Below are 23,232 nucleotides of genomic sequence, written 5' to 3'. Positions count from 1 at the left end.
CAGCATCCCCAATCCCACAAAGCACTCAGGCTCCCTCCTTTACATCTTGTTCTGCTCTTAGCAAAAGTAGGCTATTCTGTTTTGATTTGTTACTACTGTGACATTCTAAATTCCTTAAAAGAAGGGATAATTCACTTTGGTGACTTCTACAGGGTCATAACTAAATAACTGTAGGCTGCCAAGTTAGTGGCATAAAACACAAACTGAAAGCTCTCAAAAAAAACACACAAGGACTTCCTGTTGTGGCGCATCGGAAAGGAATCTGACGAGTATCCATAAGGACTCAGTTTCGATCCCTGGCCTCGATCAGTGGGTTAAGGATCCGGCATTGCTGTGAGCTGTGGTGTAGGTTGCCAGCATAGCTCGGATCCTGAGTTGCTGTGGCTGTGGTGCAGGCCGTCAGCTGCAGCTCCTAATCGACCCTTAGCCTGGGAACTTCCATATACCACAGGTGCGGCCCTAAAAAGCAAAAAAAAAAAAAAAAAAGAATACACAAGCCTAGGTTTGATAACTCAGCTATAAAGACTCATATACTTCTGTTAGGAAGAAAAAGCAATACATAAGAAATAAACACAGGAATTATTCAGTGGAGAAGATAATGAACAGACTGTGGTCTAGAAATTCTAGCTCCTACTTGGAAGTTATCTGGCCGGGTTTAACCCACCCTTTTGTCTCTCTCTGCTCCCTCTGTAACTACCTCCTCTGCAAAGGCGAGGTGAAGAATAAGATCTTTGTTGTCTAGTTAATACCTCTTCCTCTACCTTCTCTACCTTCGCAGATTCCTTTTAGGCTCTGAAACCATGGCCCCCTGGCCACTGCAGAATTCTGACTTATAAAGGAGTGGAAATCATCTGCAAGAACAGGCAGACTGTTCTCAATACATCGTCAGGGATGGTTTGTAACACTCTTCATGAATAAACAAAGTCAGATCACTGAGGGGGTGGGGGGCAAAGACACGGTAAAAGGGATATAAGAATTCTTGAAAAGTAAAGGCAACTACAGCTATATGCAGAAAAAGGTTAAATCTGGGGAATTATTTCTTAAGCAGTCACAAAGGCCAAAGACCTTACAAAGCAGCACGATTTTCTAGCATCTCTAATTCTGATTATTCTTCTCTGAAACTTTTGCTACAGTGTTCCACTTTTCTTAGAGCCTACACCAAGCTATGTCCTACTCTCACGAATTCCCAGATTTCGGCATGGGAATTCTTTTCTGCCCAAGATACGACACTGGAAACTTAAAAACTTAAAGACAATGCAAGAGAACCAAAACTTTAGATCTATGAAGGAGAACAAGACTCCTGACCTTTAGTATTTCTGTTCTTTTGCATCCAGCAAAAACAATGATGGGAACGTTCGGTCAATCCGAAAAGAAATTTTAAACAACGCAAAGAGAGGGAACCGCTTACAAAGCAAAAGCTAATCAACCCAAAGCCATACAAACCCAAGCATGCCTCTAACTGCAACAATAATTTTGTACTGGGTGTTTCAATGGCAAACCGATCCTTGGACTCGATTCTGTGGGCTTAGAATACACCAAAGGCAGATGACATAACAAACAAGTTCTTCCCGTCCCTCTCGTGCGGTCACGTCAGATACCTGTTGCATCACCCGGAAAGTGGTCTCCAGAATCCAGGAAAGGAGCACCACCAGGATCCCTAAATAATGCAGCCGGACTATCTGCTGGATCAATTTTAGCCTCCATTCATTTTAATGAGGTTGCCTCGGAGGCAGGGGTGTGTTAGCTCCTGTTCACCTCTGAAGTCAGTCTCCAGCACAAGCGGTGACTTTCTGGACTTAAGAGGGGCTTGGGAGTTTCCAAGGACTTGTTCACAGAGATGTGCGGCTCGGCAGGAGGAGAGGGGAGAGGAGAGCGGGCAAACCGAGTGGGAGAAGCAGGGCAGCCCCGGAGCCCCGGTGGTGGCGTGGGAAGTCCGACCGGCGACCTAAGCTTCGTGGAAAGGACTCGGCTCGTCGGCCAGGGAGTGGGGCCCAGCTCAAGGTCCGAGCCACGTCGGGGCACGCGAGAGGTTCAAGGCGAACCAAATCTCGGCCAAAGCCCAAGGGCAGCCTGGGCTACGCGAAAAAGCGCGCCGACGTCGGCGGGGATTAAGAAAATATTACTCCCCTCCCCCCACCCCGGAGAACTAAGCGGGAGGCGGCGACGCCAGGCAGGAAACGCGTGGGGCCGGGTCCGAGCCGACCGGCGAGAGGATGCCGGCCTGGGCCGGGCTCGGCCGGCGGGGGCCGTACTCACTCACCATGTCGTACACGTTGAGCACCACTAATTGGTTAGCCCCCATCCTCCTCCCGGCGGCCGCCGCCTCGCCCTCCAGCCGCTCCGTCTCCGCGGGGCCGAGGCCGCTCCCACCCCCGCGGGCGCCTCAGGGGGCCGGAGCCGGGCACTAACCGCACAGCCCGGCCCGTGGCAGCCGGCGCGGGAACATCGGGAACCGGGTCGCTCCCGGGCGCCGCGGACAGAAGCCTCTGCGCCGACGGGGCCGGACCGTTGGCGGCCCGCTAGGGCTCAGGCGCCTCCCCCGGTGGAAGACACGTGGGGGAAGGCGGGGCCCGAGCGAGAGGCGGGCGCCAGGCGCCCGGGGGCGGGGCCGGCCGGCGCAGGGGCTGGGCCCGCCTGCGCTCTAGCCTTCACTGCCGCGCTCGGATCTAAGATGGCGCAGCCCCCGCGCCTCTGCGCCCGGGGTCCTAGAGAGACTACAGTTCCCAGCATGCAGTGAGGAAGCACAGAGGCGGAGTCTCAACAACCGTGGACTGTCTTCGCGGCGTGTTGCTAGCCATCGACTACAGCTCCCAGCTTGCGGCAGGGGCCCGGTGCTGTGGACCATGCCTCCCCAGGAGACTACAGCTCCCAGCATGCAGTGCTTGCGCTCTGCGCCTTAGCCCTTGCAGTCCGCCCTTGCGGGGCAGTGAGAACTACCTGCAACGCCTTCCGCTGCAGGTGCAGTTACTTTCTGTCGCGTTGAGCTCGATGAAAGCATCGGAGTGTGGCAAAAGACCATAGTGATGACCCTGTTTTCCAAATCCATCCTCACTTTTTTTTTGTAAGCAGAAGGATGGGGAAATAGAGGAAGGCAGGTTACTGGTGAGGGAAAGAGTGTAACATGCATCCAGTTAATCCTTAATATGGAATTTTACATTTAATGAAACCATCCTGCTGAAATGGGAAAAGAATACAGTACTCACATAGACTAGCACAACCCTAGGACGTGGTAGGTGCTATTGCATTCATTCAAAAAATACTTGTGTGTCTGCCCTTTGCCAGGCGGTGTCCTAGGGCTTGGGGGAATATGGAAATAAACAGGAGGAAGGACAAACAAAATATCTGTGGCATGTGCTTTGTAGAGAGTTAAAATGGGATGGAGTGATGCAGTGGGAAGGTCTCATTGACGAGGTGAGATTTAAGGCCATCTAAACGACAAAAAGCCAGCTCTGCAAGTATCAGGGAACAAACAGCTCATTAAAAGGGAAAAGCAGGAGTTCCCTTCGTGGCTCAGCGGTTAAGGATCCCCCGAGTAGGATCCATGAAGATGCAGGTTCAATCCCGGGCCTTGCTCAGTGGGGTTAAGGATCTGGTGTGGCTGTGGTGTAGGCCAGCAACTGTAGTTCCCTAGCCTTGGAACCTCCATGTGGGGTCATTTAGATGCAGAGCAAATAAAAAAAAAAAATGTTTTTAGGTTTAATTAGGTCCCCTTTGTTTTTATTTCCATTATGCTAGGAGACAGATTCAAAAAGATATTGCTGTGATTTATGTCAAAGAGTATTCTTCCTATGTTTTCCTCTGGGAGTTTTATAGCATCTGGTTTTACACGTACTTCCTTAAACCACTTGGAGTTTATTTTTGTGTATGGTGTTAGTGTTCTAATTTCATTCTTTTACATGTAGCTGTCCAGCTTTCCCAGCATCCCCCCCCCTTTTTTTTTTTTGCTTTTTAGGCCTACATCCACAGCATATGGAAGTTCTCAGGCTAGGGGTCGAATTGGAGTTACAACTGCCAGCCTATACCACTGCCACAGCGATGCTAGATCCGAGCCGCATCTGCGACCTACATCATAGCTCATGGCAATGCCAGATCATCAATCCACTGAGCGAGGCCAGGGATCGAACCTGCATCCTCTTGGATACTAGTCAGATTCGTTTCTGCTGCACCACACAGGAGCTTCCCCAGCACCACTTATTGAGGAGACTGTATGACTATTTTTTAAAACTCTTTGTCTAGTAAATTGCTTATCTCTGTTTTGTAGTTATTGTTCCGAGGTTTTTATCTTATTCTTCCACTTGGAAGGTATTTCTTTGTCTCCTCATGTTACCTAATTCTCTTTGTTTCTATGTACTAGGTATGTCAGTGTTCCTCCCCCCTCCCAGTCTTGAAAAGTGGCCTTACGTAGAGGGTATCCTGTGGGGCCAGTGCTGTGGTCACCAGAGCCAGGTGCTCTGGGGACATCCCCTGTGTGGCCTGCCTGTGCCTGCCTGTTGTGTTTGGTTGTGATTGCTTCGGGCACACTGGTGGTCAGGGCGGGCTCCTTGGAGCAGGAGCCTCTTTGGAGGGGAGCCAGTGTGGCCAAAAGCTGCATTCTGGATGGAGCGACTCAGGAGCTGCTCTGGAGGGTCTGGATGGGGTGGGTCCTCACGAAAACGCTGGTGTGGGGCACATGATATGTCAGCTGGTTTGATCATGAGTGACAGAAATGGTTCCTGCCAGCATCAGGCCAACTAAATGGAAGGAGATTTTTTATTTTATTTTTTATTATTTTATTATGGTTATTTTTTGTCCTTTTAGGGCCACACCCATGGCATATGGAAGTTCCCAGGATAGGGGTCAAATTGGAGCTATAGCTGCCAGTCTACACCACGACTCACAGCAACGCCAGATTCTTAACCCACTGAGAGGCCAGGCATTGAACCTGCATCCTCATGGATGCTAGTCGGGTTCATTAACCACTGAGCCATGATGGGAACTCCTGCAGGAGACTTTTTTTTTTTTAAATGGCTCCTGCAGTGCTTCAGTGCCAGAGAAAGTTCTACCAGATGCCTGGCCCTCTGGCACCCATCGTAAAATTTGTCAATGAATCTTGGATGACCCAGGTGCTTTTCAAGCTGCTGCCTCTGGGCTGGAAGCCAGCAAGTTGGTGGGCGAGACCGTCACGAGTGGAATCTCGGTTTCCCACAGCCATGCAGCTCTCCCACATGTAAACCCCGCTGGTTTTCAAAGCCAGACATCATGGGGGTTCATTTCCCGGTGCAAGTTCCCTGGGCTGGAGAGCCTGACATGGGGCTCAGACCTCTTGTCCCTCAAGGGGACTCACTGTTGTGATAACCCTCCCTCTCATGATTCACTGCACTGGGGGTGAGGGGGGGGGTGGATCATCTCTCTACCCCTCCTACCATCTCGATGTGGCCTTTTCTTTATATCCTTAGTTGTAGAAAGCCTGTTTAGTCTTCAGGTCACTCTCAGAGCCAGTGGTTCTGCATCTAGTTGTGCTTTTAGTGGGTAGGGAGAAGGTGAGCCCAGGGTCTTCCTACTCTGCCGTCTTGATCTAGAACTGCTCTTTTCAGTCTTAATCGGTACAGTATGACCTGGGGCCCATGACAGCATTGTATCTCAGACACTGCGACCAGAGCAGACAGGAACTTGGTTTGCCAGTTTGGCTATCTGTATGAGGACGTAACGATGGGAATTTCATAGGCTGGGAAGATAACTTAATATTGCTGTCCTTGTGCCTGTGAGCTGTTGCTGAGCTTTTCTCGTGAGATGGAAAGGAATGCATTTTCCACGTTGAGGTTTGTGTACCATATACCCAAGGCCTGATTAACCTGCCCTAGTGCTGATTCCATATCTGGCCGACAATGGCAACTGGCACTACCACTGGGTTAACTCTGCAGGAGTCTACTGAGTTCTCCATTTTCTGCATGGGCCAGACAGGTTATTAAGAGAACAGCTGAAGGAATTCCTGTCTTGGTGGCGTGCGTGAAGAATCCCACTGCAGAGGCTCAGGCTTCTGGGGAAGCATGGGTTTGTTCCCCAGCCGGGTGCAGTGGGTCAAAGGATCCCATGTTGCCACAGCTGTGACATAAATCACAGCCTGGGCTTGGATTCAGTCCCTGGCCTGGGAGCTTGCATATGCCGTGGGTGTGGCCATAAAATTTTTTAAAAAAGAAATCTGACCACTGCTGCACTATTTAGCTCCTTCATTGTGACACCCTAATCTCTGCTATTCCTTTGGAAAAGACAATGATTTTTTGCCTTTCTCAGAGGTGTGTGTCTGGGGACAATTTCAGAGGTTTCTATGACTGTACCTACTCCAGAAGCCAAGGTCCCAATGTGGGCTTCCCTTCAAAAGCCACATATGGAGAGTTCCCGTTGTGGCTCAGTGGTTAGCAAATCCAACTAGGAACCATGAGGTTGTGGGTTCGATCCCTGGCCTCACTCAGTGGGTTAAGGATCCAGCATTGCCGTGAGCTGTGGTGTAGGTCACAGATGTGGTTCGGATCCCGAGTTTCCGTGGCTTTGGTGAAGGCCAGCAGCTACTGCTCTGATTAGACTCCTAGCCTGGGAACTTCCATATGCGGCCCTAGAAAAGAAAAGAAAAAAAATACCCAAAAAGCAAATACCAAATGTATCATTTTCAATTATGCTCTTGGGGACTGAGGCAAGGACCCAGGATGTATGGAGCCACTTTGGCTGTCAGAGGTCCCCACTCTAAAAGAGGGATTAATGACACTTTGGGTCTCTACGTATCAATGTTAATTCAGACCTGCATCATCTAATAGTCCTCGACATATCTGGTTATTCTCCTTTCCTCAGTACAGTCACCTGAGTAAGTGACCATAAGTCTTGGGGGGAATTGTCACTGTATCGACGTGTCACAGTGTTGCAGGGTCCTTCCTCCTAGGGCCCCGGCCACCTCTTCAGGCAGCAGATTCTGGATCTGAAAACGTGCTCTAGTCTGGGGTCTGGGGCAAGGGACTGTGACTTTTCATAGCGACAGCTGCCCTCAGCCGCCTCCTCCACTGTTTTGCTCTTAGATGTTATTCAACAGCCCCCTTAGCTGCCTGGTAATTTTGCTGCTACCACCACCACCGTCTCTGTCCAAAACTGCCTGTAGGTCAAGCCCCCACAGTGGTGCCTTGCCTGCCATCCTGCTGACCGTGGCCTCCTGGCTTCAGGAGGTGAAGTGCCACTGCCAAGCCTCTCTTACTTCAGGGCCCCATCCGCCCGATGAGCCCTGTGGCTGTGTCACCTGTTGTCATCCCTAGCTGTAGAGGAGAGTCACCACTGGAGATGTTGAGCGATGCTGGTGGTCCTCTCATCAGAGCATTCTTGGTGAGGAGTTCCTGTTGTGGCTCAGCAGGTTAAGAAATGGACTAGTATCTGTGAGGATGTGGGTTCGACCCCTGGCCTCGCTCAGTGGGTTGAGGATCCGGCCTTGCCGTGAGCTGTGGTGTAGGTCACAGATGTGGCTCAGATCCTGCGTTGCTGTGGCTGTGGCGCAGGCGGGCGGCTGCAGCTCTGATTCAACCCCTAGCCTGGGAGCCTCCATATGATGTAGGTGTGGCCCAAAAAATGTCCTTGGTGAATAGTGTGCCATCTGGACATCACGGGGCACAATCCTCTGCCGGGTCTTCGGCCCTTGTAGAGGAGACACATCCATTCTGTCTGCCCGCCTCCCTGAGCCCCTCCATTCCTGCCTCTAGCAACTTCCAGAACACCCAGAATTTTTTTTTTTTCTCACTTTACCGAGAGTCGGCCACCATTTTTCCAGCCGTCTAAAAGCCACCCCTGCCCTGAGTTTACCTCCTCCCCCTTGAGTCCTGGCTAGGGCGTTCATTAAATCTCACATCCTGAGAAAGTTCTTGCTTATCCAGTTTAACGAGCATTCAGAATCCAACGCCAGGCGTCCAGGCATACTCCCCCGGTTCCTGCTAGTACCTACAGGCTAATTTGTTTTTTTAGGGCCACTCCTGCGGCCCATGGAAGTTCCCAGGCTAGGGGTCCAATTGGAGCTGCAGCTGTCGGCCTACACCACAGCCACAGCAATGCGGGATCCTAGCCACGCCTGTGACCTACACCACAGCTCACATTAACACCGCATCCTGAACCAAGTGAGGCCATGGATCAAAACCACATCCTCATGGATGCCAGTCGGGCTCATCACCGCTGAGGCACCACAGGAACTCCTAACAGGCGAATTTTTGTACTTCCTTCCTTTACCAGGTTCAGCACCAGCTGGAATATGCTGAGATTTCTGCCCTCAGAGGAAGAGGAGGGGGACCTGTGTCTTGTGCGGGAGAGGCTTCTGCAGCCTCTTCCAGCCCAGCAGAAGGGGCAGCTCTTATTAGAGGTGGATAAGCCATGTCTGCCTGCCCGGAGGCTGGGTGTGGAGTGGAGTGGGTGTGGAGAGACAGTGTATTTAGAGGCATCCATCCAGATGAGCCTGTCCCAGTTTTTAGGATTCCAGGTGTTCCCTACCAGCTCCCCAACCTTTGCATAACAGACCTGCCTTAATTGAGTGTTCAAACATCTGTAGAGCCCTGTGATTTCCAGGTCTGCAGCCTCCTCTTAAATTGTGTCTGCCCTTTGATGACTGGTGAGGCGCATCCCTTTATGAGCTGCCATTGAGGCACCTGGGTCCCACACCTGCCCTTTAAGTGCTGTGGTTCTCTCGCTGACCTTCTGCAGGTTGCCAAAGGGACCACAAGTGTTGGTGAGGGTGTGGAAATAAGAGAACCCTGGTACCCTGTTGGGAGGAATTTAAATTGATTCTGCCACTATGAAAAACCGTATGGAGGTGCCTCAAAAAATTAAAAATAGAACTGCCACATCAACCAGCAATTCTCCTTGTATGTATTCAAAAGAAATGAAAACGGGATTTCAAGGAGCTCTGTGCACTCTCACGTTTACTGCAGCATGATCGTTATTCACAGCAGCCAAGATATGGAAGCAACTTAAGTGTCTGTCAACACATGAATGGGGGGTTGCCGTTGTGGCTCAGTGAGAACAAACCCTACAAGTATCCGTGAGGATGCAGGTTCCATCCCTGGCCTCACTCAGTGGGTTAAGGATCTGGCATTGCCTTGAGCTGTGGTGTAGGTTGCAGATGTGGCTTGGATCCCGCGTTGCTGTGGCTGTGGTGTAGGCTGGCAGCTTCAGTGACGATTCAACCCCAAGCCTGGGAACCTCCATATGCCTCAGGCACAGGCACACACATGCACATGATACACAGAAAATGCCGTGTTTCCTTCCACACTTTTCTGTGTTCTCATACACAGAGCTTTCTTTTGTTTAGATAATGAGATCATGTTATAAATACTTCCCTGCAGCTGGCCTTTCTCATTTAACACAACCACATGGGAAAAAAAAAATCTTTGAAATCAACTCATACAGACTGATCCATACGGTCAGTGAACAATCATTTACTTAACTGTTCAATTGCCGACAGGCACGAATTCTCTTTCTAGAGTTTTTTCAAGACTATATATATGTATCTATATATATATAAATTTAGTATATAATTCAAATATATGCGTATATATATTTGAACATCTGTATATGTGTATATTCAAATATCCTGATATATCAATCCTCCCATCCCATGGATAGATTCCTAATTCCTAAGAGGGAGATTTTGGGTCCAAGAGAATGAATATTTTTAATTTTAACTAATCTTGCCAGGTTGCTTTCCCCCCCCCAAAAAAAAAACCAAAAAAACTTTAAAATTCACATTTCCTTCAGAAATGCAAGAGAATTGCCTTCTCATCCCTAAGGCTCATTCCTTCTGAGTTTTTGCCATTGGTGAGAAAGGCGGCTTCACTGTAACTTTGGTTTGTCCCTTTCTGACTGCTGGTGTGGTTGTGCATCCTCAGTGGACAAGCACCTGATTTTGCAGCCAGTGCGTCTGAGACTTACCAGCCCTGTGACCTTAGAAAAATTACTGAACCTCTCTGGGCCAGTTTCCTCGTATCTATAGTGGGATAATAACAGTTCTCATTGCATAGTGTTGTCAAAGAGGATTAGATAAATTATCAGAACAATTTCTGGCACATATTAAACTCTAAAAAACAGTTGTCTTAAATATGTTTATTGGCTATTTGGATATGCTCATCTGTGAAATGACTTTTTTTGTTTGTTTTTATTGGTTTTTTTTTTCCTGTCAAATATTTCTATCTGATCTTGTTTCACACCTTTCAATAAAGATTTTAAAGATGTTTTTCATGTATGCAATACACCTTCCATAGGATATTTAATTCTATGTAGGAGTTCCCGTTGTGGCTAAGTGGAAAGGAACCCCACTAGCATCCTTGAGGATGCAGGTTCAATCTCTGGCCTCACTCAGTGAGTTAAGGATCTGGAGTTGTTACAAGTTGCAGCACTGGTCACAGATGTGGCTTGATTCTGGTGTTGCTGTGGTTGTGGTGTAGACCAGTAGCTATAACTCCAATTCGACCCCTAGCCTGGGAACTTCCATATGCTGCAGGAGTGGCCCTAAAAAAAAAAAAAAATTAATTCCATGTAATTTGCCATTACAATAAAGAGATTATTTTTTATAATTTCTATTGCTAACTGTTAAACTGAGATATATATATATATATATATATATATGCATATATATATACTATAGAGGAAAGATGCTGAATTTTAAATATTTGTCTCACATTGAGCCATCAGGTGATATTATTCTAGTAATTCTTGCTCCTGATTTTGGGTTTCCTGGGCATATAATTTTATTATTTAAAGAGAGGATTTGGGGGAATTCTCGTAGTGGCGCAGTGGTTAACGAATCCGACTTGGAACCATGAGGTTTCGGGTTCGATCCCTGGCCTTGCTCAGTGGGTTAAGGATCCGGTGTTGCCCTGAGCTGTGGTGTAGGTTGCAGACTCGGCTCGGATCCTGCGTTGCTGTGGCTCTGGCGTAGGCCGGCAGCTACCGCTCCGATTAGCCCCCTAGCCTGGGAAACTCCATATGCCGCAGGAGCGGCCCTAGAAAAGACAATAAATAAATAAATAAACAAACAAACAAATAAAGATAGGATTTGGGGAGTTCCCATCATGCATCAGAGGTCACAACCCAACCAGTATCCATGAGGACTTGGGTGCAGCTCTAAAGAGACAAAAAAAAGAAAAAAAGAGAGTATTTTATCACCTTTCCCTTGGCGTTTGTCAACAGCTGTTTTATTTTCCTTTTGTAAAGCCAGAACCTTCAAAACAGTAATGAATAGCAGGTATCCCTGTCTTATTCCTGATCTTAGTAAAATGAGAAAACTCTTTGCGGGGAGTAGCTTTGATCCGTGCCCACGAGTTCTGTCATGTTCCCTGTCGTCCATTCCTCATGTCTGTGCCATGGATTTCGGACTTGTTTACCCAGCCTCCACAGTCACATAAGCCACTTATTTATTTTTATGCGGTGAGGGTAAAGGAGCCAATTTATGAAATGAAATGACGTCCATGGAGGGAGGAAGGAATGTGGGCTGGGGGCCTCCAGCCTGGCTGGGTCCAGCACAGCTAAAGGTCAGCACACCAGGGATCTCCTGTTTTCCTCCCCATAAGCCAATTCTTTTCAATAAATCTCTTTACACACACACACACGCACACACGCACACACAAACATACACATTTCCTCTTCTACTGGTTCTCCTTCTCTAATTGGATCCTGATTATTCAAATACGAGAGTTGTTTAGAAAGCTGTGATCACATTTGGACAAATTAAGAAGCTTATTTTGAGCATCAAAATCAAATCTGAAAACTTAAAATTTAGAGCATCAGCTTCCTATTCTCAGTATAATAAGTTGCATATTTCATATGCAAATCTACCATTAGAGAGACACCTGAAATGGCTTTCAGAGACTATTTGTTTTTTTATTTTTTTGTTTTTAGGGCTGCACTTGCTGCATATGGAAGTTCTCAGGCTAGGGGTCAAGATGGAGCTGCAGCTGCCGACCTACACCACAGCCACAGCAATGTGGGATCCGTGCTGCATCTGTGACCTACACCTCAGCTCATGACAACGCCAGATCCTTAACCCCCAATGAGTGAGGCCAGGGATTGAACCCACATCCTCATGGATACTAGTCTGGTTCATTAACCACTGAGCCACAACGGGAACTCCTTTCACAGACTATTTAAATTCATACACATTAAGTCTTTTATAAATAAATTAACTACAGCCATATAAGGTTTCCTATGAAAAGCTTTATGTAAAATATAATATTTGACACACTTACCTATTTTCAAAAGTTTAATTTCATTCTTAGGAAGGATTGTAATAACCAAATTTTGGTGGTTTTAAATCTTTTTTATTTTTTAAAAGCCATGTAAGAGTATAAAGACTACCTTAAGATAAAAACAAATACATTAAAGATTAATTAGTTTAATAACATGGATTATATATGAACATATTTCTGTCTTGGGCAGTTGAACATTTTTTAGATTTTGAATTTGATGATACTGTGAGCTTATACTTAGTATTTCTTGGTCAAACACATACTCTCAATATAAGTATATATACACACTCTCTATATACATATATTCATAGAAAATAAACTTTTTTTCTTAATTGTTCTTTGGTTTCCTTTCAGATTTGTAAAATGGGACATAAATATATTCTCTGTAAATCCTCATATAATGGAAGTAGCTCAAAACCAGAATAGTGAAGAACAGTAGCATCAGGAGAAAAAGGAAAGCGGCAACCAGGTAAGCACTTGGGCTGAAATGAGAAAAAAGCCATGAAGGTCATGGTTCACTCGGATTGTTCATTTGCATAGCCAAATAATTTTTGAACAGCTAGCTGCTATGCGACTGTTCTCTGGCAATGATTGATAAGGTTTAAGACCTCTTGTCTAGAGTTCCCGTTGTGACTCAGCAGGTTAAGAACCCGACATAATTTCTGTAAGGATTCAGTTTGATCCCTGGCCTCACTCAGTGGGTTAAGGATCTAGCGTTGCTGTGGCTGCGGCGCAGGCCCGCAGCTGCAGCTGCAGCTGCAATTCGACCCCTGCAAGGGAACCGTAAAAAGAAAGAAAAAGAAAAAAAGACATCTTGTTCATCTTCAAGATGTTTATTTACCTCTTGGTGTTTGAGGCTGACCAGGCTGGAAGACAGTGTGACTGATGAATATAACATAAGAAGGAAGTATAAAGTTCTCTCTGGGCCCCAGGCATCAGGAAGTTCTTGCTGGGAAGGTGACCTTTGAACTGAGTATGTAAGCGTTAGCTGTCTACGAGTCAGATTAGGAGGATTAGTATGAATTACCTAGATCAAAAGGCCTGGGAGCGGAGGAGGACACCAAGGCGGGCGTTTTAGGCTAAGGGAGATGCATTTACAGAGGCCACGGAAGCCGGAGAAAACCTTAAGACCAGCCCCAGACATTCTGGGACTCAAACTAGTTCCTTTGTGACTGGAGCTTAGGTAATAAGCTCAGTGGTCACTGATGAGGAATCATAGGTGGTTCGAGGTAAGGAAGATAGCTTTTATCAAACTATGAAATCAGGATTTTATGCAGAAGGCAAGAGAGGGTTTCAGAGACAGGCTACAGGAATTCTCATTTAGAAAAATGATTCTGACCTTAGTGTGAGGAATGGATGAATGGGAGGCATGAGCATGGAGGGAGAAAACCGGTTGGGAGGCTTTGGTAATAACTAAGTATTATGAGAGTTTTAATTAATTTGTGGCTGAAGAAATGGGAAGAAGTGGATAGATCTAAGATCTGTTTAGAAGTTTAGATGGGATCCATCTTGGTGATTGTTAAGATGTAGAGTTTGAGAATATGTTAGAATGAAAGATGTTTCTTAAATTTGGGGATGACGGAGTTCCCTTCGTGGCTCAGGGGTTAATGAACCCAACTAGGATGTAAGAGGATTCAGGTTCAATCCCCTGGCGTCGCTGAGTGGGTTAAGGATCTGGTGTTGCCGTGAGCTGTGGTGTAGGTCACAGACGGAGCTCGGATCTGGTGTTGCTGTGGCTGTGGTGTAGGCCAGAAGCTGCAGCTCTGATTCAACCCTTGGCCTGGGAACTTCCATATGCCATGGGTGTGGCCCTAAAAAGACAAAAATAAATAAATAAAGTAGGGTCATAAGTAACTTCATTGTTTGCGGTGCACTCTTGTTTAAATTTTTCCAAAACCAAAAAATAAAAGTACAGGACAGAAAAGCAGAGTCATCTGTAGTCCCAGGTTTCATATTAAAGACACTTATTCTGCCTTCCAGGGAAACTGAAGCTGAGTCCCAGGAAATGCCTTTTGCTGCTCTGTTTCCTGGATGCATTGAGTGATGGCCAGAAGTCGAGGGCTGACTCAGGGCTTGTGGGGGCAGGGTCACTGTCTCCTCCCTGTCCCACGGCTGCTGTCTACCATCTGACCTTAGCTGATGGAGCTGAAAGACCCTTCCTTCCACACACGCTTTTTAGGGCCGAACCTGCGGCTTATGGAAGTTCCCAGGCTAGGGGTTGAATCAGACATGCAGCTGCCGGACACAGCCACAGCCACAGCCACAGCCACAGCCACAGCAACCCAGGATCTGAGCTGTGTCTGTGACCTACACCTCAGCTCACTACAATGCCAGATCCTTAACCCCCTGAGCCGGGCCAGGGATCAAACCCACATCCTCACGGATGCTACCTGGGTTCGTTACTGCTGAGCCACAACGGGAACTCCGAAAGACACTTTCGATGGCAAGACAAGGGCTGTTGAGGAGGTGGAACAAAAGGGGACCCTAGCTGCAGTCACAATTCTCAGGAACTCCTTCCTGCTGTACCCCTGGCATAGTGGGTGCCTATACTTTTTTTTAGAATGTCACATAGAAGGCAGAAGGATTAGGGCCCTAGGAAAATAGGGGAGTGGTGCATTTCCTTCTTAGCTGCCACCGTATCCCTCGTGAAAGCCTGATTAGGCTCCAGCCATTACCTGGGAATCATTCCAAAGGTCTCTATTGCAAATATAGCGGTTAGGTTACAGAAGCTGCAAATGAGAAAAATAATATTAAAGATTAGATTAAATACCGTGCATTAGAAGACTCCGTGCACATCTCTATGGTAACAACCAAATCATTTAGTGTTAGTTAAGGTGTCATTTTCTGACAGGGGAGAGAAGAGATGCATCTACGTACTAGCTGTGATGGTTTTTTCCCTATGTGAGACTTCGGCTGCTTGCTGCAAGTTTCCCCAAACCTTGTCAGTGCAACCTCATTGTCCTCCTCACAGCTTTACGTCATTTTGATAGTGGTTCCCAGGGCAACAGCAATAACGATATGAATAATAATTGGCAATAATGAGTATTGACAGAAATAATAAATAGTTAATATTTATTAAGCATTAGTACTTATTGAACATGAATGAATACTAATTGAACATTTGCTATGTACCAGGCAATGTAGCAAATGCTTTACGTGAATTATCTTAGTTAATCCTCATAGCAGCCTTTCCTTTTTTTTTTTTTTTTTTTTTGTCTTCTGAGGGCCGCACCTGCGGCATATAGAGGTTCCCAGGCTAGGGGTCGAATTAGAGCTGCAGCTGTTGGCCTGCACCACAGCCACAGCAATGCCAGATCCGAGCCATGTCTTAAACCTACACCACAGCTCATGGCAATGCTGGATCCTTAACCCACTGAATGAGGCTGGGGATCAAACCCTTATCCTCATGGATACTAGTCAGGTTCTTAACCTTCTGAGCCACAGTGGGAACTCCAGAGCCTTTCCTTTTACATGAAGAAACTGAAGCTCAGATAGGCTAAGCTATCTGCAAAAGTTTACACAGTTACAAGGAGCACAGCTGGGATTGGAATTCAGGTTTTTCTCACCAAAGAGCTCGTGATAGTCACCTGATGTAGGCTGAGTCCATCAGGAAGCTGGGAATGTTAGGAGCTTGATATGTGGAACTGTGTTACTGTTTCTAAAGTTACTGAATTTCTCTCATAATTTAGCATATTGCTTAGAAGGAGACATAAATTCTAAGATTATGTATCATTAAATAAAGATTAATGATACGATATCACCTACTTTGTGTGGGAGAAGAGGGAGGAAAAGAACTTACTCTTATTGAGTGCTTGTTATGTGCCCTGCAAAGTTAGGGATTTTTACCCAAGTACTTCATTTAGTCCTCGGAATACTATAACATATGTATTATTAATTTTTTTTTTCTTGTCAGGGCTGCACCTGTGGCACATGGACGTTCCAAGGCCAGGGGACCCACGAAGGTCCCAGGAATTGGAGCTGCAGCTGCCAGCCCCGAGCCACAGCCACCACAACGAGGGATCTGAGCCTCATCTACCACCTGCATCACAGCTCATGGCAACGCTGGATCCTCAACCCACTGAGCGAAGCCAGGGATCCAACCCATGTCCTCATGGATCCTAGTCAAGTTCTTAACCAGCTGAGCCACAAGGGGAACTCCTAACATATGTATTAGTACTCATTTTATAGATACAGCGAAAAGCTCAAAGAGACCAAGCAATGTGCTTAAAACAAGACAGTTAACTAGTGGCAAAATTCGGACTCAAACCAAAGTAGACTCCCTAACATAGTGTTCTCGGGGTGCATCAATGTTGTCTCAAGTGGCAAGATTCCTTCTTGTTAATGGCCAGATAGTATTCTATTGTATATATAGCACATTTTCTTTGTCCATTCATCCATGCATGGACACTTACAGTATTTCCATTTCTTGGCTACTGTAAATAATGCTTCAGTGAACATGAGGGTAGATACCCTTTCAAGGTAGTGTTTTACTTTTCCTTAGATAAATATCCAGAAGTGGAATCGTTGGGTCATATGGTAGTTCTATTTTTAATATTTTGAGGAACATCCATCCTGTTTTCCATAGTGGCTGCACTAATTTACATTCCCACCAACGGTGCACAAAGATTCCCTTTTCTCCACACCCTCGCCAACGCTTGTTATCTCTTATCTTTTTTTTTAATCACATCTGTAGTTGTATAATGATCATAACAATCCAATTTCACAGGATTTCCATCCCATAACCCAAGCACATCCCTCCACCCCCAAACTGTCTCCTCCAGAGACCATACGTTTTTCAATGTCTGTGAGTCAGCATCGGTTCTGCAAAGAAGTTCCGTCTGTCCTTTTTTCAGATTCCACATGTTAGTGAAAGCATTGGATGTTGGTGTCTCATTGTATGGCTGACTTCACTTAGCATGATAATTTCTAGATCCGTCCATGTTGATAAAAATGCCGGGATTTCATTCCTTTTAATGGCTGAGTCATATTCCATTGTGTATGTGTACCACATCTTCTTGATCCACTCCTCTGTCGATGGACATTTAGGTTGTTTCCATGTCTTGGCTCTTGCAAATAGGGCTGCAATGAACATTGGAGCACACGCGTCTTTGCGAGTCATGGTTTTCTCTCTCTTATCTTTTTGATAAGAGCCATTGCACCAGGCCTGAGGTGACATCCTATTGTGGTGTTGAATTGTATTTCCCTGGTGATTAGTGAAGTTGAGCACCTTTCATGTACTCATTGGCCACCTGTATGTCTTCTTTGGAAAAATGTCTATTTTGTTACTCTGCCCATTTTTAAATTGGATTGTTTTTTTGCTGTTGAGTAATATGAGTTCTTTATAATATTTTGATATTAACCCTTTATCAGATGTATGATTTCTAAATATTTTCTTACCTTCTGTAGGTTGCCTTTTCATTTTGTTGATGTTTCCTTTGCTCTGCAGAAGCTTTTTAGTTTGATGTAGTCCCACTTATTTATTTTTGCTTTTGTTGCCTTTGCTTTTGGTGTCAAATCAAAAAAAAAAAAAAATCACTGCAAAGACTGTTAGCAAGGAGCTTACCACCCATGTTTCCTCTAGGAGTTTTATGGTTTCAGGTATTATGTTCAAGTCTTTAATCCATTTCGAGTTAATTTTTGTGTATGGTGTCAGATAGTGGCCCAGTATCATTCTTTTGCATGTAGCTGTCTGGTTTTCTGAGCATCATTTTTCTTGGCTGCACTCACAGCATGTAGAAGTTCTGGGGCCAGGGATGGAACCTGTGCCATAGCAGTGGCAATGCCAAATCCTTAACCTACTGAGCCACCAGGGAACTCTGACCAAAACCATTTATTGACGGGACTGTCCTTTCCCCACTGTATATTCTTGGACTCTTTGTCATAAATTAAGTGACCATATATGTATGGATTTATTTCTGGAGATCTCTATTTTGTTCCACTGATCTGTGTGTCTGTTTATGATAATACCATACTGTTTTTTTTTTTTTTACTGCAACTTTGTAATATAGTTTGAAATAAGGGAGTGTGATGCCTCCAGCTTTGTTCTTCCTCCTCAAGATTGCTTTGGATGTTAGGGGTCTTTTTCAGCTCCATACAAATTTTAGGATAGTTTGTTTGAGTTCTGTGAAAAATGTCACTGGAATTTTGATAGGGATTGCTTTGAATCTGTAGATTTCTTGGGTGGTATAGAAATTTATATTTTTTCCCCTTCGTTTTTTTTCTTTTATTTAGGGAGCTTTCTGTTCAGCCCCTTTTCTCATCACCCTCAGTTCCTTTACTCTGGGTATCTCCTAAAGGCTCTTTTCCTTTCTCTTTTCTTCTAGTAAGTCAGTTAACTTACATGTGCTCATGGAATCAGTGTAGAAGATGCCCACATCTGTATTTTCAAAATTCTTCACCATCGGCTGTTCCCTTCAACTCAAGGCCCAGATTAGAATGTTTAACTGTATATATCGCTTTGATATTTCATTGTCCTCTCAAATGCCAAGTTTTTCCCCCAAAGAAAAACCACCCCCTTATCCATAGAAAAAACAAACCATAATTTTTAATCACCTAGTCTAGAAAACTTAAAACTGTAGAAATTCCTTCTTTTCCTTCATTTGCCCCATTAGATCCCTATAATATCTCTTTTCCTGACAAATACTTATTAGACTTTTTCCTTTCTTCTATTCTTACTGCCACTAGGGTTTCCTTTGATCCTTGTCTTATTAATTCTGCTCTTCTCATTTATCTGCAATTTATTTTCCTTTTATAAGGGTACAATAGCATTGTGTCTAAAAAACGTACATACCTTAACTAAAAAACACTTTATTTCGGAGTTCCCATCATGGCTCAGCAGAAACGAATCTGAATAGCATCCATGAGGACTGGGTTCGATCCCTGGCCTCGCTCAGTGGGTTAAGATCCCGTGTTGTGAGCTGCAGTGTAGGCCAGCAGCTCTAGCTCTGACTTGACCCCTAGACTGAGAACCTCCATATGCCGCAGGTATAGCCCTAAAAAAAAAAGAAAAGAAAACTTTATTGCTAAAAAATGCTAACCATCATCAGAGCCTTCAATGAATTACAATCTTTTTGCTAGTGGAGGGTTTGAAATATTATGAGATTACCAAAATGTAACACAGAGATATGAAGTGAGCAAACGATGTTGGAAGAATGACACTTGATAAACTTGCTCTACCAAGGGTTTCTACAAAACTTCAATTTGTGAAAAACACCTTATTTTTGAGGCACAATAAAGTGAAATATAACAAAATGAGGTATGCCCATAGTTAGATATCTGGGTAATATCAAATCCAGAAAATAAATATTTAATTTTTAGAAACTAATGCTAACAGAAGAAAGGCTGGGGGAAAAATGTAATTGTAATGTATACATGTAAGGATAACCTGATCCCCTTGCTGTACAGTGGGAAAAAAATAAATAAATAAATAATTTAAAAAAAAGAAACTAATGCTGAAACTATTACAATGAAAACATTTATATTCACCTATAATTTGGATCCAGAATCTTCACACGAAACACGTACATTCCAGAATGGTCCAAGGGCCAGACTAAATGGTTATGGTTTGACTTGTTGATAATCTCATATGGTTGATTTAAGTCTCCTGGTTTTCCAATAGCATAAGAAAAGCAGTGCTTATAGTTCTGAATAGGAAACAAAGACAAAACCTTAAGATCAATCTAATGAACACAATTATATTTTCATATACTTATATTGGACACATATCATCACAATGCATTGCTGATAAGGACATATTCATCGTCTATCATTATATGTACTTTTTGTAGATGGACACCTGGAAATATATTGTTTCCAAATTCCTACCTATTTCCTAATAGGACTGATGATTCCCACTGATTGTTGCTTCTAGTTTGTGTCATCCCTCATATTTCCTGATAGATTAACAGATTTAGCAATGATTTTTCCATCATTATTTTTTCTCCTTTCTTTTGGGTTGAAAGACCATTTGACCAAGTTATACAGTCCCTAAGAAAACACATCTGCCCTGGCTTCATGAAGTACACTTCATTTCTCGCCAAGGAGTTCTCAGAGTACTATGTCGGTTATGTCCAGAACTCAGCTCGAATCCAGAGCATATAAACATGTAGCCAGCCATTCATTACCCACATTGTCCCTTTCCTTCTCAAACTCCAACATTAACTTGGAAGAACCTGTGGAAATGCCCCTTTTGTGAGGAGTCCTTCAGGTTTTCTCTTGAGAATTTACAGCCTGTAGAGCTACTTCTCAGATTTTATACAGGTGTCATTCAGCCTTGTAGAATGAGGACAATGTAGCCACCAGGGCAGTTCTAGGAGTGGGAAGGATATTTCATTTCAGGTACACGTTTCAGGAAGGGAGCACTTCCACTGCCATGTTGAATAAATATGCAAAGACATCCTTCACTAAGGACAGCCTTACTCACTAGGACATAACTAATCTTTGCAGGTACCTACCTTCTATTATATTTAGACTCCAGACTTAAATTTACCCTTTTAGTGATGAGCTCTTTGTTTCTCATATGGTAGATTGAACACCAATGGCCTGGTGTGGGCACTCCAGAATCTCTCTAGAATGTAAGCCATTATTTAAGTATTTCTTTCTTTCTTTTTTGTCTTTTTTTTTTTTTTGTCTTTTTGCCTTTCCTAGGGCCGCTTCCAGAAGCATATGGAGGTTCCCAGGCTGAGGTCGAATTGGAGCTGTAGCCACTGGCCTACGCCAGAGCCACAGCAACGCAGGATCCGAGCCGCGTCTGCAACCTACACCACAGCTCACGGCAATGCGGGATCCTTGACCCACTGAGCAAGACCAGGGATCAAACCCGCAACCTCATGGTTCCTAGTCGGACTCGTTGACCACTGCGCCACGACGGGAACTCCTAAGTATTTCTTAAATGTGGTCTCCAGATTTGCTGTATCAACATTACCTGGGAATTTGTTAGAAATGCAAATCTGGGGGCTTTGCTCCAGATCTGCTGAATCAGAATTTTGAAGGTGGGGCCCAGAGATCTGTTTTAACAAGTCCTCTAGGTGATTCTAAAATTTGAGGAGGTTTCTGCTGTGGCTCAGCAGTAATGAGCCCAACTAGTATCCATGAGGATGTGGATTCAATCCCTGGCCTTGCTCAGTGGGTTAAGGATCTGGCGTTGCCATGAGTTGCAGTGTAGGACGAAGATGTGGCTCACATCCCGCCTTGCTGTGGCTCTGGTGTAGGCCGGCAGCTGCAGCTCCAATTCAACCCCTAGCCTGGGAACTTCCATATACTGCAGGTGCAGCCCTTAAAAAAAAAAAAAAGAAAGAAAGAAAGAAAGAAAGAAAAGAAAAGAATGAGGTTGGGGGAAGAGGTGTTGGAGATTTTAGGAGTGAGGAGAAATCATGCAATAGCTATGAGGCAGCCAGGGGTGGGGATGGGGGGTTGGGGAGGGAATGAACTAGAGAAACACAGTCATGTTTGTTGCCCAGTATTACAGGACCGTTTTAATCATGAGATGAAAGCAAAACTAGTCAGCAGGGGTGTTTTTCTCTGAACACAGTTAAGGGCTAAGGTGGACAGTTGAATTTAACCAGAGTCGTGCTTTGGCTGCCTGCATAGAAAGAAGTGAGGCTGGGCAAAGGAGTTGAGGCGCTTATGAATAGAGTGCTTTGATTCTTGACTGTGGCGTTGATGCTGGGGGAAGAAGTAAAAGACAAGCAGGGGCTGGGTTGAGGGGGCTCTCATCAGTGGGTTGAAGGTTATATTGGGGTGGAAGGATTGTTCAAAGGATCTTTGGCGTAAAGCTCCCAGGGTTATGTTGCTGGGAAGCCTGGGGCGGTGGATGGAAAATGGACGGGCTTGCCATGGGGAGCATAGAGGATAACCGCACGTCATTCGTATATATCCCTGTCCTGACATGTACAGCTTCTGATACAGAAGTCAAATAGCTCTCTGTTGTAGGGTTTACAGTTTATAGGCTGAGGTACCTTACGCGTCACTTTTATTCACGAGATGTGACTTAATTTACCAAATAACAGTTTCCTTCAACATTGGATCGAAAAAATTGAAACAGTGTAGGATTGATCATTGGCATTCAGAAACAATCTTTTCCTTATACAAGAACTGAAAATTCAGGCATTCTTTTTCTTCTTTCTTTTCTGGTGTTTTTTTGTCTTTTTAGGGCTGCACCTGCAACATATGGAGGTTCCCAGGCTAGGGGTCGAACTGGAGCTGCAGTTGCCGGCCTACACCACAGCGACAGGAACGTCAGATCCGAGCCGCGTCTGTGACCCATGCTGCCACTTTTGGCAACGCTGGATCCTTAACCCACTGAGCCAGGCCAGGGATTGGACCCATATCCTCAGGGGTGCTAGGTGGGTTCTTAAACCTGCTGAGCCATAATGGGAACTCCAAATTCAGGCATGCTTTAGAAAGACTCACTCCCAGTGCTTTACCATGTTTGTCAGATATGTAACAATCTCCACATAGACTTTTAGCAGAGAAAATGAAAACAAAATTGTTAGTAATACAGGAGCAATGGAAGATCAAACAGGATTAAGATGAAGCATTTTAGAAATCATAGTGGAATCCAATAGAAAAATTGGATTTGATTTACAAAATCAAATTTAAATCCAAAGTGTTTCCGTCAGGCATTTGTTAATACTAAAATGCCAAATTAATTATTATAAATAAACAATTTGCAAGGTAATGCTTTTCTTACCTCCGGTCCCCAGGCTTCTTCTAATGGGAGGTGCTTGTTAAGCTCTGTCATTGACTTCCATGTCTGAGCTTCATTCAAACAGCCACTCTGTCAAAAGATTTTATATATATATATAAAACACACACACATATATATAGATTATATGTTTTGTATATCAAGTTATTTCTGAGTATTTAATATATTTGAGCGACATTGAAAATTTTATATCTATTTTTTATTATTTAAATGTTTGCTGATATACAGAAAAACAATTGACTTTTGTATATTGACATTATACAGAGAACTTTTATTTCCAGAGAGACTTTC

The 23,232-nt window shown here is 44.7% G+C and overlaps 2 protein-coding genes across 3 annotated transcripts in view; both read right to left on the bottom strand.

Annotated features, from left to right (window-relative positions):
• DESI2 (desumoylating isopeptidase 2) overlaps positions 1 to 2,541 on the bottom strand; it is a 50,283-nt gene extending 47,742 nt beyond the window's left edge. Inside the window, exon 1 of one of the 2 annotated variants that reach the window (XM_047754668.1) lies at positions 2,261 to 2,541. In XM_047754668.1, the coding sequence (XP_047610624.1) occupies positions 2,261 to 2,302 (42 nt within the window). In that variant the 5' untranslated portion in view covers positions 2,303 to 2,541. The remainder of the gene's footprint in view (positions 1 to 2,260) is intronic. The other variant, XM_047754670.1, reaches the window with a different exon arrangement.
• A 10,023-nt stretch (positions 2,542 to 12,564) lies between these two features.
• CATSPERE (catsper channel auxiliary subunit epsilon) overlaps positions 12,565 to 23,232 on the bottom strand; it is an 88,380-nt gene continuing 77,712 nt past the window's right edge. The window contains exons 19-22 of the mRNA XM_047755028.1: positions 22,927 to 23,013; positions 19,722 to 19,879; positions 14,912 to 14,965; positions 12,565 to 12,718 (exon numbers count right to left, since the gene is read on the bottom strand). Of these exons, the coding sequence (XP_047610984.1) occupies positions 12,565 to 12,718; positions 14,912 to 14,965; positions 19,722 to 19,879; positions 22,927 to 23,013 (453 nt within the window). The remainder of the gene's footprint in view (positions 12,719 to 14,911; positions 14,966 to 19,721; positions 19,880 to 22,926; positions 23,014 to 23,232) is intronic.

Source organism: Phacochoerus africanus, chromosome 12 (assembly GCF_016906955.1).
Source record: "Phacochoerus africanus isolate WHEZ1 chromosome 12, ROS_Pafr_v1, whole genome shotgun sequence".
In the NCBI taxonomy this organism is placed as follows: Eukaryota; Metazoa; Chordata; class Mammalia; order Artiodactyla; family Suidae; genus Phacochoerus; species Phacochoerus africanus.
Note: the sequence above shows the minus strand (reverse complement) of the source record. Positions and strands in the feature narration are given on the sequence as shown.